Source organism: Macaca fascicularis, chromosome 12 (genome assembly GCF_037993035.2).
Source record: "Macaca fascicularis isolate 582-1 chromosome 12, T2T-MFA8v1.1".
NCBI classification, from domain to species: domain Eukaryota; kingdom Metazoa; phylum Chordata; class Mammalia; order Primates; family Cercopithecidae; genus Macaca; species Macaca fascicularis.
In genome coordinates this window covers 60,650,402-60,665,178 of record NC_088386.1, presented here as the reverse complement: position 1 = coordinate 60,665,178, position 14,777 = coordinate 60,650,402, and the positions used below count along the sequence as shown (strand labels likewise).

Sequence of the window (14,777 nt, the reverse complement as noted above, 5' to 3'; positions counted from 1 at the left end):
AGAAGATGGTCATTCAAATCATTTTCTGTGCTCTATGATTCAGATGAAGAACAAACATTTTTAATGGATGCAAAAGGTTAAGATATGCTTTTGAAGTCAGATCATTTGGGTTCAAATCGCCAATTCTACCTCTTATTAGCTGTGCATCCTTTTTTTGGTGTGGGTGGGGGTGGCACTCAAACTTCCTCACACATAAAGAGGCAATGGTAGCTATTTCTTTGGATTTATACATGAAGACATGTTATTATATTGAAAGAAAATTAAAGCAAATAAAGTTCCTCCCCCAAAAAGGACATGTCTTCTTTGATCTTTCATATATTTAAGTAAAATTTAGTATAAATACAGGTTGAGTCTTACCAAAAACCAGAAGTGTTTTGGATTCTGAAATATTCATTCTATGTCAGTTGAGCACTCCTAATCCGAAAGTCCAAATCCAAAATGCTCCAATGGGCATTTCTTTTGATTTTCATGTTAGCATTCAAAGCATTTTAGATTTCAGATTTTTAGATTAGGGATGTTCAGCCTGTGTCAGGAAGCTGTACCATCGCTCTGAATGATGAGGACTATATTCTAAATCTTAAGGCCAGTAGTTTGATAAAAATTTTCCCTGGAATAATTATTTATCCAACATATTTTGACTAAAGTATGTCTGCCCAGACAGTGTTAGACATGTTAAGAGAACTTTCATCCCAGCTGATAAAAAACTTACACGATCTGGAAAGGGAGATAAGGTATGTAATCAGTTAACGCTATTATATGGTAAATGCTTCCAGAATGCATAACCAAGATATTACATAAATTCAAGAGAGAAATATTATTTCTAATCAATAATATTAAGCACACATCCATAGAGGATCTGGCATTGAACTCAATCCTGATGCACAGGTTGAAAAGGGGCCCATGGTTGTAAAATATCTAACTGGAGGTATTGACGAGTGTTTATAAATATGGGCAAGTATTCTGGTTTCATTGGTTTAAAAAAAAAAAAAAAAAAGCAATAGTATGAGAGCAGACTGGCAATATAAGATGATCCCACTATGTGGAAGATGAAAGTTGCCAAGGTATGTTCAAATTAGTATTTAGTCCACACTAAATAGATACCACACCCTATACCTTCAGTCAACAGTTTATTTCTTGGTCAACTAATTAACATTTTTTCCTTTTGTAGGTTTCTTTGGTTAGCCTGGTAGCCAATGCTCTTGGTTACTCAGAACTCGGTGCCATCAAATCATTACGGACATTAAGAGCTTTAAGACCTCTAAGAGCCTTATCCCGGTTTGAAGGCATGAGGGTAAGAAGAATAGACACTCTAATTATTCATGTCAAAATTACATGTAGGTAATGATTTGGATAGAGAAGGGTGCCATACTCTTCTGATATTTATTTCATAGAATTACAGAATTAGAGCAAAAATCTTAAGCCTAGCCTTCTGAAACTGGAGTTTATTTAAACAGGCTCTCCGAATTTGGGGGGACAGAGCTGAGACTAGCATCCAAGTCTTCTTGTCACAGTTCAAATATGTTTCTACAGCACCCAAAAGCCTTCGACTGCCAGTTATTTCTTTTCATTGCTTACACACCTTGAAATGACTACTAACTACTGACATTCATCCGTGGTAGGGAGTTTCTTTCTCTCAATAGTTTGATTCCTTCAAAATTACTGGTAATGAATGAAAGGTAAAATGGGTTTTGTGTGCTTTGCTTCTTGAATTAATATCCGTATTAAAAAATTATTGCATAAGGAAACAACAGTAAATTTTAGCCTCTACAAATTGCTAAATAACATCCAAAATGAAGGGTTAAGGTAATTAACTAAGCATTTCAGGCTACCCCCCAGAATTTGTTTTATAGATCTTTTTTCTAGTTGAGCATTCTGAATGAGGTTCACTTTTTCTATAGCAGTTGTATCTTCCTCCCCAGCTGTCTTCCTTAATGTGTATATTATGCATCTAAACATAAAATCACACTTATTATAGATACCACCCATTTGCCATGACCCTCAGTAGAATTTAGCACAAAGGTCAGTTTTGTTTCATCTGGCTTGTGAGTGCATGTAGATATTTAATTTCTTCTAGGTCTTAGGGCTTTTATGTTAGGAGATGGTTTGTTTGGGGCAATAAAAATATTTCAACCTGGACTTTAAAGTTCACTCATCAGGGAGAACTAAGCCACTCTCCAGAATCATTGTAATCAAAGAAATATTTGGCTTTTACATTGTAATTTATTTCTTTGCTAATGTTAAAGAAAGTTAGATAAGATAAAATTCACAAAGATTACTATATAATGTCAAATTCTTTTCAAACCAAACTTTTACCATTACTCATATTACTTAAGCTCTCGTTTGGTTCCATGGTTTCCTATTAACAGTTCATCTTTGAGGGGAGATAGCAATTGAGCAAAATTTAAAACTTATAAATTTTCTCTAATCTGAAAAATATTCAAAGTTTAGAATTTTTAATTCAGTCATATAGCAGAATTAATATTCCAGATGCAAATTACGAGAATGTATTATGCATTTACTTGAAAACAGGAGAACCTCTGGTGGTGTGTACCAAGCTTGTCCAATCCGCCTTATTTTGTTATTTTGTTGTTCTGTATTGTTTTAGGCTATTAACAGCCTGAAGCCGTGGTTTTTAGTTTCTATCTCTAGTGATAAGCGGAAAAGAGGGATGAGGAAGGGACTTTACTGGCCCAACCAGAAAAAGAAACTAAGAACCCAATGAATGTATCCTCTCCCTGGCAAGTAAAATGCATATGGCTTAACTTCCAAAAGAAACAAAATTCAAGTAGCATTGGAACTGTTTACAATTTTGGATTTCTGGTTTTGATGTCAATTTAAGATTTCTTGGTATTGATTTCTAAAATAACATTTGCAGTATTTTTAAAATAAAGCAATACTTTTATTTAATATAAATGCTTAACAGAATAGTCCAACATGAACTAGATTAAATTTAGATAAAAAAATTACTATCAACTTTCATAAAGATTTCAAAATACATCTTAATATCTTGTGAATGTAATGAGAAGTAAAGTGAATGAATTTCCCTTTCATGAAGTAAGTCATGAAATAGGGTTGATGAAGTAGCATGTGCTCCAAAGTGAACATTTAAGAGACTGTGAAGTAATAATAATGGGAACATATCCAGTACTGTTACGTCCAGATATAAATTCCACCTTTCCCCCTAACAATATACCTTTTTATTGAGATTTACTAACAGGGGAAAAAAGGGACCCAGTAAATTCCTAATCCTGTTCTTCATAGTCATAAAAAGTTAACTTGATCTGAGAATATAGATTTAAGGCATTTTTACTACTTTGTTTATTTGTAAAGGGTTTGTTGGTTCGCTTTTTCAAATTATTCATTCATTAACACTCTTGAAAATTAAAATGTATTGCTGAAAGACGATTATTTTTTCTGTTGGCATTTAATGCATCTTTCTATTCTTTTTTCCCCAGCATACACACATTTTCTGACTCCATCTTACTATACCTGGTTTTTTATGATTTCTTTTCATATTGTAGCATATTTTGCTTTCCTTAAAACCTTAGATCTTTAGTTGTGTCATTGTTTTCCCTCAAATATGTGCTAGAAAATATTAGAAGAAATAACTTGTCCACCTAAATTTTTATTTAACTCTTTTCAAGCACATGTTAGTACGAAACAAATACACTGAAGGAATGGTTTCCATTCTAAAGGTTTGTAAGCTACGTTCCCCTCGTTTTCTCTTCTAGGTGGTTGTGAATGCTCTTGTTGGAGCAATTCCCTCTATCATGAACGTGCTGTTGGTCTGTCTCATCTTCTGGCTGATCTTTAGCATTATGGGTGTGAATTTGTTTGCTGGCAAGTTCTACCACTGTGTTAACATGACAACGGGTAACATGTTTGACGTTAGTGATGTCAACAATTTGAGTGACTGTCAGGCTCTTGGCAAGCAAGCTCGGTGGAAAAACGTGAAAGTAAACTTTGATAATGTTGGCGCTGGCTATCTCGCACTGCTTCAAGTGGTAAGTGGCTACTGTGTGAGTTTTGAAAAAATTTTCAAGATGTTTCAAGTAAGATTATTTCCCTGATGTTCTTCATTTGAATGACTAACATTTGACAGTATGAAAAAAAAGTTAACGATAACATCTATAATATCACCTTGAATTGATCATAAAAAAGATGTTATAGTTATTTTATAATACATTTTCCTCAGTGTTAAGCTTTTAGTATGTTTTAATGTGATTTTATATTTCTGCTTCCTTTTTATTATATTTTTGGGTGCTGGTATTGTTTTAGTTTTCTGTATCAATTATTGCCAAAGGAGCAACTTTAGGTACTAAAATAACAATATATATTTGTAGTGATGAATTAAATGTATAAATTATTAGCCAAATACTTTATTATACCAATGTCTAGGAAATATGATTCTACTATGTGTGAAAATGCAAATCATAGAGCATATAAGGGAATTGGGACTGAGATGGCAGTTTCATGAATAAAGTCTTTCACTAAATTTTAGTGCAGGAAGAAAATAGAATACTTTCAAGGAAAAAAAAAGGAAACAAGTTCCAGACTTTAAATACAAATGTTTTTCTATTTCGATTTTATTTCAGTATCTTCATATGAAATTTCACAATATTGTACAAAAAGTTATTTGTTATACTGTCAGATTTTCATCTGGTTAAATGTCATTGTTGGGTGAAATTTTTATGAACAATTCAAATATATGTTATTTGCAGGCCACATTTAAAGGCTGGATGGATATTATGTATGCAGCTGTTGATTCACGAGATGTAAGTATCACTCAAATATTATTTATCGGTACTAGACTTCTTATGGCAAATACTGGTGGTAATTTAAACACTGAAACATCCAAAATTTTATATTAGAACATTTAATATTGCGTATAAAAAATGAACACTCTGCTTCAATATACATGATGCTTGATTAATGTGTACCTAATACATAATATGTAGCTAATATGAAAGGATATCTAGCTGCACGGATCCTAAGACATTAGATTGGCCCAGGAAATAAGACTATTCTGAGTGGGCAAGTTGTTCAGTGGGGAAGTAACTTGTCTCTCCCTATCCCTGGAGAGTATGATAAACCAGACTCTGTGAAGCAGCTTCCAAGAATATCATGATACAGAAAAGCAGGCAAGTTTCAGGGACACTCAATTTAGAAAATGAAAATAAAAATAACTCCGCAGAACCTATCTGTGCTGAATTTTCCTCTTAGAAGTTGATGTTCTGCTCTTAAAGCCATATTTCCAAAATTCAGCATTTCCAAAACCAAACTGAAAATATTGCAAAAAAATTATGACATAATAGGCTCAAAATGTTTCCCTGCTTATATCACCATTATTTATGTTAAAGAATATGTTAAAGGTAATGCACAATGGGAAAACAGAATCAAGAACAATCATAAAACTTGCAAACTTTCATTTTACTAGATCATGCTAGTTTTAAAACATTGCTTTTGCAGAACAATATCTCAGGGTAAGGCAAAAGTAGCACTGTATTAAATAACAGCACTCAATAAATTCCTGATTTAGTGTAAGTATTTATAGTATTTGTAACATTATTGAATATTTTCAATGTCATTTAGGTTACGCTTCAGCCTATGTATGAGGAAAATCTGTACATGTATTTATACTTTGTTATCTTTATCATCTTCGGGTCATTCTTCACTCTGAATCTATTCATTGGTGTCATCATAGATAACTTCAACCAGCAGAAAAAGAAGATAAGTATTCTTCACGTTTTACCTTTCTTCATTCTGAGGTTCTGTCTGTTAATACAACCAAATAACCAGGATACTTGTAGTCATGACAGTCTTAAATCATGTTTATATTATTTTCAGTTTCCCATGTGGTTATAAAAGCTGCAGGGATTCCAGCCTCTAGTCAGTGGCTCTTCTCAAAGTTTATCTATTGGATAGCTTTACAACCCAAAACTGTGTCCGCGCCTTCAGACCCATCCAATGGGTCTCCAGTGCTTTAGCCTGGCTTACAGAGCCTTTCAGGAATTACCTCCACCCAGTTTTCCATCTTCATCTTTTCCTACACTTCATTCTATACATGTGTATTTCTCTACTACATAGTCACCACCCATACATCTACATGAGTTTTCTGTCCTTTTCTGAACAAGCATTCCCTTGTACCTCCATGGCTTTTTGTGATTTTTTTTTTTATCCTGGAATGTTCCTAGAAAACCTGTAATCATCTTTTAAGGCCTAGCTTAAGGGTAAGCTATGTAACAGCTTGTCTCTGAGGGTCTGAACTCATTGGTGCCTCTGCAGTACATTTAATTTTTTTTTGTCACATCAACATACACTGTCCACCTATGTTTTCAGTTTCCTGCTCCACTTAGAAGCAGAATACTGTATCTTATATATTTATGTAATTCTGATACCCAGCACATTGTCTGGCACACAGAAGGTGTTCAAAAACTGTTGAACGAAGAAGTAAAATTATCGGCAGTGAAATGGACTAAGAAAATGTTTTCTGTTTTACAAAAATATATTTGAGACCCTCGTGCCTACTTTTAAACATAGTATAATCAAATTAGGATCCTGTAGTGATCAAAGTTTTATGTCCGTAAGGATTTTCCATAATATTAAGACAGTCAGAATTTCACATAAATGGGAAAAGCAGGATAAATGTACATGTAGCAGGATAATATCCACTTAAAACTTAGAAAAGATTAAAGGAAAGACAAATATTTTTTGTAAAAGTGCTATTGGAACACATATTAGAATTGTAACCAGTTTTATACTATGTCTTTACTTTGGAGGTCAAGACATCTTTATGACAGAGGAACAGAAAAAATATTACAATGCAATGAAGAAACTTGGATCCAAGAAACCTCAGAAACCCATACCTCGCCCAGCAGTAAGAATTACTTGTCTCCTTTAACGTTCCAAAGCCATGTGTCCATATGGTCAAATTGAACAATGCTCTGGAGCAGAATATATTAGATGATATCACCAATATTGAGCCCTAATTATAAAGTTCATATTTTGTATCATAATTCACAACTTCTGCACTCATTAGGAGTTACCACATTCCAAAAAGGAGGTAATGTTCTTTATAATTTGTGAACTGAAAACTTCTAGCTCAGGGTTCCCAATAAATGCTTCCAAAGCAAGATTCACTTTCCTGCTACCAACAGCACACCTGGTTCCTCCTCCTTTAGCTTTCCCATCCCACTCTCCATGGCTTCCCTCTATACTCTCTGTTCCCTCCATTCTTAAGACTAGAAAATACTCCAAACCTGTTTAGAAAGGGAAAATATGTCATAAAAATTGTTTGTTTCACCAAATACACCAAAACAGAATAAGGCATATTCAGAATGCATACTCTGTAGAGCCTCATGATAATGGAATGATGTAATAATGATAGATTATGTTCACAGAGTGGGACTCTAACTCAGCTATTATCTGAGATAGGTAAAGAATAAGGAAACTGAGGCCCAAAGAACATATGAATCATGCCCCAAGGCACATATCTTGTAATTGCCAGAACTGGGACTTGACAAGGCCTCATAAATTCTCTAAGTGACTTGACTTTACCATATTTATAAGAGTAGTTGGAATGTGAGGGAGCAGGGTAAGAGAGGAAAGTATTGAACCAACTTTACTAGAGTTCTTTGGCTGGGCGCTGTGGCTTACGTCTGTAATCCTAGTACTTTGGGAGGCTAAGGTGGGCAGATTACGAGGTCAGGAGATCAAGACCATCCTGGCTAACACGGTGAAACCCCGTCTCTACTAAAAAACAAACAAACAAACAAACAATTAGCCGGGCATGGTGGCAGGCACCTGTAGTCCCAGCTACTCAAGAGGCTGAGGCAGGAGAATGGCATGAACCTGGGAGGCGGAGCTTGCAGCAAGCAGAGATAGCACCACTGCACTCTAGCCTGGGTGACAGGGCGAGACTCAGTCTCAAAATAAATAAATAAATAAATAAATAAATAAATAAATAAATAAAACATGGTCAGTTCATGACCTTTGATTTTTGGTAAGCCATGAAGTTTTATTTTAAGTTTTTACTCTAAATGATTAATAATATATTTCTTTAATAAAACTATATTTAATAGCCATATTAATATAAGAATCTTTGAAAGCATGTTGTTCCTGAGATGATTGTTAATAAGACAAAGAAAAAAACATTTAAAGTCATGCATTTTTGTTAAAGCATAGGGCATAGGTAAAGAAGGACAGATGGAAAGAAATACAGATAAATTAACAAACCCATACAGAGATTCACAGAGCTAGAGAAGTAGAATTCAACAGAAATGTGACTGATGTATTTTGGGGGAGGGAAATAAGGTATAAACCAAAATTTCTAAAATATTGATAAATGAATTGGTGTATTCATCTATCTAAATGTCTGTCGATATTAACCTACTTTGTAAATCTTTGTTATTCATTGTCACTATTTTTTAATAAAAATTTTCATATTTATTCAAATCAAGCAAAGACTATACATATTATCAGCCAATTGCCACAAATTTATGTTTGTTTTTGTTTTGTTTTTTAAGAGACAGCACTTCACTCTGTCACCCAGACTAGAGTGCAGTGGCAAGACCATAGTTCACTGCAGGCGCAAACACCTGGGGTCAAGTGATCCACCTCAGCCTCGCTCGTAGCTGGGACTGCAAGCCTGTGCCACCATGCCTGGCTAATTTTTTTTTTTTAATAGAAATGAGGTCTCACTATGTTGCCCAGACTGGTCTGGAACTCTTGGCTTCAAGAAAGCCTTCAATCTCAGCCTTCCAAAGTGCTGGAATTACAGGCATGAGGCGCCACGCCCAGCCCTAATTTATGTCTCATCCAACTTTGTCTTTCCATTGGACCTAAATAAACCAAATATGCTTTGTTTAGCTATATAAATATTTTTTTTCATTTTTTTAACATGAAGAGAAAAAAAGCACACAAAATTGTTTGGGATAATATGAGGAGGGTGCACATTCATCGCCATATGTGGAAGGGCTTTATCTACAATTTTACTGGATTATTCTTTATGAAATATATATAGTAACCTTATCTCTCTTCTCTCACTTTCTAGAACAAATTTCAAGGAATGGTCTTTGATTTTGTAACCAGGCAAGTCTTTGATATCAGCATCATGATCCTCATCTGCCTCAACATGGTCACCATGATGGTGGAAACCGATGACCAGGGCAAATATATGACCCTAGTTTTGTCCCGGATCAACCTAGTGTTCATTGTTCTGTTCACCGGAGAATTTGTGCTGAAGCTGGTCTCCCTCAGACACTACTACTTCACTATAGGCTGGAACATCTTTGATTTTGTGGTGGTGATTCTCTCCATTGTAGGTAAGAACAGCTTAATTACCAAGAGGTACAGTTACAGAGAAACGGTTGCCCCAGGACCTTCCAGCTGATTAACATGGAAATTAGGTCTGAGAATAATAATGCATATAGATCTAAAGTTCAACACTAACATATATGAATAAAAACTCTGAAACCTGGGTTTATTCACAAAGCTAACTGGTTAGAAACCATTTTAGGAATACCAGGTTTGGGAAAGAGGTGAAGAAGACAGGAAATAAACATTATCAGGCGCTCTCCTAATCTTAAACAAAGGTCACAGGCTAAAAGAGCCAGATGGCTTAAAAAACGAATCATTATAATGCAATAAAGTTGGTACTATAAGAAGCACTGAAAAGGAAGTAGCTGTCTCTGCTGGAATGCGTTAACACAGGCTTCCAGAGATAAAGGTAATGCATCCTAGGTGGGTTTTTAAAGAAAAGTTGAGATTAAATAGGAGAAAAAGAAAGATAGGGAATTATAGAACCCCAAATTTAGAAACTTCAACTTTAACCTCATGTCAAATATGGCCCATTTTTCTCTAACTGAAAAATATCATTAAAAAATAGAAAACAATACATTCAGAGATTTCAGAAATAATTTTTGTTTGTAATTGCCACAATTCATGTGTAGGGATAACTATTCATAGAAATTGGGTGTATATAATGTTAAATTGCCATGCTACCATTGGAGATTATTTGGATTTTGCAGAAATTCATATTGGTTTATGACATTACAGAATCATTGAATAAATCTCTGTAATCAATAATTGCTAATATCAGGGAGTGGATCCAAATATTTAGTAAAGACTGATACTCATAACAAGTTTGTTGTTTTCATAGACCTTAAAAAAGATAAAGGCATCAGGTAAGTGAAAGATATTCTCTGTTTAGCTGTGTTCTATGTTTTCCATAGGTATGTTTCTGGCTGAGATGATAGAAAAGTATTTTGTGTCCCCTACCCTGTTCCGAGTGATCCGTCTTGCCAGGATTGGCAGAATCCTACGTCTGATCAAAGGAGCAAAGGGGATCCGCACGCTGCTCTTTGCTTTGATGATGTCCCTTCCTGCGTTGTTTAATATCGGCCTCCTGCTCTTCCTGGTCATGTTCATCTACGCCATCTTTGGGATGTCCAACTTTGCCTATGTTAAAAAGGAAGCTGGAATTGATGACATGTTCAACTTTGAGACCTTTGGCAACAGCATGATCTGCTTGTTCCAAATTACAACCTCTGCTGGCTGGGATGGATTGCTAGCACCTATTCTTAATAGTGCACCACCCGACTGTGACCCTGACACAATTCATCCTGGCAGCTCAGTTAAGGGAGATTGTGGGAACCCATCTGTTGGGATTTTCTTTTTTGTCAGTTACATCATCATATCCTTCCTGGTTGTGGTGAACATGTACATCGCGGTCATCCTGGAAAACTTCAGTGTTGCTACTGAAGAAAGTGCAGAGCCCCTGAGTGAGGATGACTTTGAGATGTTCTATGAGGTTTGGGAAAAGTTTGATCCCGATGCGACCCAGTTTATAGAGTTCTCTAAGCTCTCTGACTTTGCAGCTGCCCTGGATCCTCCTCTTCTCATAGCAAAACCCAACAAAGTCCAGCTTATTGCCATGGATCTGCCCATGGTCAGTGGTGACCGGATCCACTGCCTTGATATTTTATTTGCCTTTACAAAACGTGTTTTGGGTGAGAGTGGAGAGATGGATGCCCTTCGAATACAGATGGAAGACCGGTTTATGTCATCAAACCCCTCCAAAGTCTCTTATGAGCCTATTACAACCACTTTGAAACGTAAACAAGAGGAAGTGTCTGCCGCTATCATTCAGCGTAATTTCAGATGTTATCTTTTAAAGCAAAGGTTAAAAAATATATCAAATAACTATAACAAAGAGGCAATTAAAGGGAGGATTGACTTACCTATAAAACAAGACATGATTATTGACAAATTAAATGGGAACTCCACTCCAGAAAAATCAGATGGGAGTTCCTCTACCACCTCTCCTCCTTCCTATGATAGTGTAACAAAACCAGACAAAGAAAAGTTTGAGAAAGACAAACCAGAAAAAGAAAGCAAAGTAAAAGAGGTCAGAGAAAATCAAAAGTAAAAAGAAACAAAGAATTATCTTTGTGATCAATTGTTTACAGCCTATGAAGGTAAAGTATATGTGTCAACTGGACTTCAAGAGGAGGTCCATGCCAAACTGACTGTTTTAACAAATACTCATAGTCAGTGCCTATACAAGACAGTGACCTCTTTGTCACTGCAACTCTGTGAGACAGGGTATCAACATTGACAAGAGGTTGCTGTTTTTATTACCAGCTGACACTGCTGAGGAGAAACCCAATGGCTACCTAGACTATAGGGATAGTTGTGCAAAGTGATCATTGTAACTACACCAAACACCTTTAGTACAGTCCTTGCATCCATTCTATTTTTAACTTCCATGTCTGCCATATTTTTACAAAATTTGTTCTAGTGCATTTCCATGGTCCCCAATTCATAGTTTATTCATAATACTATGTCACTATTTTTGTAAATGAGGTTTACGTTGAAGAAACAGCATACAGGAACCCTGTGGTCCTACTCTACAAGTCTCTCAAATGATCAGACAAAAGTGTTTTGCCAGAGAGATAAATTTTTTGCTCAAAACCAGAAAAAGAATTGTAATGGCTACAGTTTCAGTTACTTCCATTTTCTAGATGGCTTTAATTTTGAAAGTATTTTAGTCTGTTATGTTTGTTTCTGTCTGAACAGTTATGTGCCTGTAAAGTTTCCTCTAATATTTACAGGATTATTTTTATGCAAAGTGTTCTGTTTCAGCAAGTGCAAATTTTATTCTAAGTTTCAGAGCTCTATATTTAATTTTGGTCAAATGTTTTCCAAAAAGGTAATCTAATAAATCCATTCTAGAAAAATATATCTAAAGTATTGCTTTAGAATAGTTGTTCCACTTTCTGCTACAGTATTGCTTTGCCATCTTCTGCTCTCAGCAAAGCTGATAGTCTATGTCAATTAAATACCCTATGTTATGTAAATAGTTATTTTATCCTGTGGTGCATGTTTGGGCAAATATATATATAGCCTGATAAACAACTTCTATTAAATCAAATATGTACCACAGTGTATGTGTCTTTTGCGAGCTTCCAACAGGGATGTATCCTGTACCATTCATTAAACATAGTTTAAAGGCTATCACTAGTGCATGTTAATATTGCCTATGCTGCTCTATTTTACTCAATCCATTCTTCACAAGTCTTGGTTAAAGATTGTCACATATTGGTGAAAGAATGAATTCAACCTGCTATCTGTCCATTATGTCAAGCAGAATAATTTGAAGCTATTTACAAACACCTTTACTTTTGCACTTTTAATTCAACATGAGTATCATATGGTATCTCTCTAGATTTCAAGGAAACACACTGGATACTGCCTACTGACAAAACCTATTCTTCATAGTTTGCTAAAAATATGTCTAAAACTTGTTTAAATATAAATAATGTAAAAATATAATCAATTTTATTTGTCAGCATTTTGTACATAAGAAAATTATTTTCAGGTTGATGACATCACAATTTATTTTACTTTATGCTTTTGCTTTTTATTTTTAATCACAATTCCAAACTTTTGAATCCATAAGATTTTTCAATGGATAATTTCCTAAAATAAAAGTTAGATAATGGGTTTTATGGATTTCTTTGTTATAATATATTTTCTACCATTCCAATAGGAGATACATTGGTCAAAAACTCAAACTTAGATCATTTTCTACCAGCTGTGGTTGCCTCAATATAACCTTTTATTCATGGAAGTTTTTTTTTATTCAACTTTTGTAGTATTTACGTATGCAGACTAGTCTTATTTTTTTAATTCCTGCTGCACTAAAGCTATTACAGATATAACATGGACTTTGTTCTTTTTAGCCATGAACAAAGTGGCAAAGTTGTGCAATTACCTAACATGATATCAGTTTTTGGTTTTTGCACAAACCAAAAGTTTAATGTTAATTCCTTTTACAAAACTATTTACTGTAGTGTATTGATGAACTGCATGCAGGGAATTGCTATTACTAAAAAGAATGGTGAGCTACGTCATTATTGAGCCAAAAGAATAAATTTCATTTTTTATTGCATTTCACTTATTGGCCTCTGGGGTTTTTTGTTTTTGTTTTTTGCTGTTGGCAGTTTAAAATATATATAATTAATAAAACCTCTGCTTGATCTGACATTTGTATACATAAAAGTTTACATGAATTTTACAACAAACTAGTGCATGATTCACCAAGCAGTACTACAGAATAAAGGCAAATTAAAAGCAGCTTTGTGAACTTTTATGTGTGCAAAGGATCAAGTTCACATGTTCCAACTTTCAGGTTTGATAATAATAGTAACCACCTACAATAGCTTTCAATTTCAATTAATTCCCTTGGCTATAAGCATCCAAACTCATCTTCTCTCAATATAATTGATGCTATCTCCTAATTACTTGGTGGCTAATAAATGTTACATTCTTTGTTTCTTAAATGCATTATATAAACTCCTATGTATACATAAGGTATTAATGATATAGTTATTGCGAATTTATATTAACTTTTTTTCAAGAACCCTTGGATTTATGTGAGGTCAAAACCAAACTTTTATTCTCAGTGGAAAACTCCAGTTGTAATGCATATTTTTAAAGACAATTTGGATCTAAATATGTATTTCATAATTCTCCCATAATAAATTATATAAGGTGGCTAATTGGAATTCATTGGCTTCTTTCTGCTCAAGTCAATTTACACATCTCACTGACACCACAGAGATGCCAAATATTGCTTTGCAAAACCTTTATAATCATTACCCAAGTGATCTATAAGCAATATATTAATTGGTATGCATTTTACCTAAATGACCATCTTCCAGAATCATCAGAAGAGACTTTAGTTGAAAGGGAGAATACTTTAAAAAATATACCTACCTAGCTAAAGGATATTCTGAAAATACTGTCCAGAATAGAAAGTTGCTAACATAATTGGACATATCTTTGAAATAACTACTTCCATAATGAGACTTCATTATAAGATTCTATTTTGAAAATGCAGGTAGAATTGGCTGGGTGCAGTGGCTCATGCCTGTAATCCCAGCACTCTGGGAGGCCGAGGCAGGCAGATCACAAGGTTGGGAATTCGAGACCAGCCTGGCCAACATAGTGAAACCCCATCTCTAGTAAAAATGCAAAAAAAAATAGCTGGGCATGGTGGTGCATGCCTGTAATCCCAGCTACTTGGGAGGCTGAGGCAGGAGAATTGCTTGAACCTGGGAGGCCAAGGTTACAGTGAGCTGAGATCGCGCTGCTGCACTCCAGCCATCTCAAAAATAAAAAAAGGTAGAATCAATCAAGTCAGCCATAGAAATAACAATACTATGAAATAAAATTTGAATCCACTGGTAAGTGATACTAAATGGCTGCTTTCT

General features: G+C 34.8%; 1 protein-coding gene across 10 annotated transcripts in view; it reads left to right on the top strand.

Annotated features, from left to right (window-relative positions):
* SCN3A (sodium voltage-gated channel alpha subunit 3) overlaps nt 1-14,063 on the top strand; it is a 116,726-nt gene extending 102,663 nt beyond the window's left edge. For all 10 annotated transcript variants that reach the window (XM_045367176.2, XM_074009362.1, XM_005573349.4 and 7 more), the window contains 7 exons: nt 1,169-1,291; nt 3,732-4,004; nt 4,722-4,775; nt 5,593-5,730; nt 6,773-6,877; nt 9,053-9,323; nt 10,233-14,063. In XM_045367176.2, the coding sequence (XP_045223111.2) occupies nt 1,169-1,291; nt 3,732-4,004; nt 4,722-4,775; nt 5,593-5,730; nt 6,773-6,877; nt 9,053-9,323; nt 10,233-11,428 (2,160 nt within the window). In that variant the 3' untranslated portion in view covers nt 11,429-14,063. The remainder of the gene's footprint in view (nt 1-1,168; nt 1,292-3,731; nt 4,005-4,721; nt 4,776-5,592; nt 5,731-6,772; nt 6,878-9,052; nt 9,324-10,232) is intronic.
* Nucleotides 14,064-14,777: the final 714 nt, after the last annotated feature.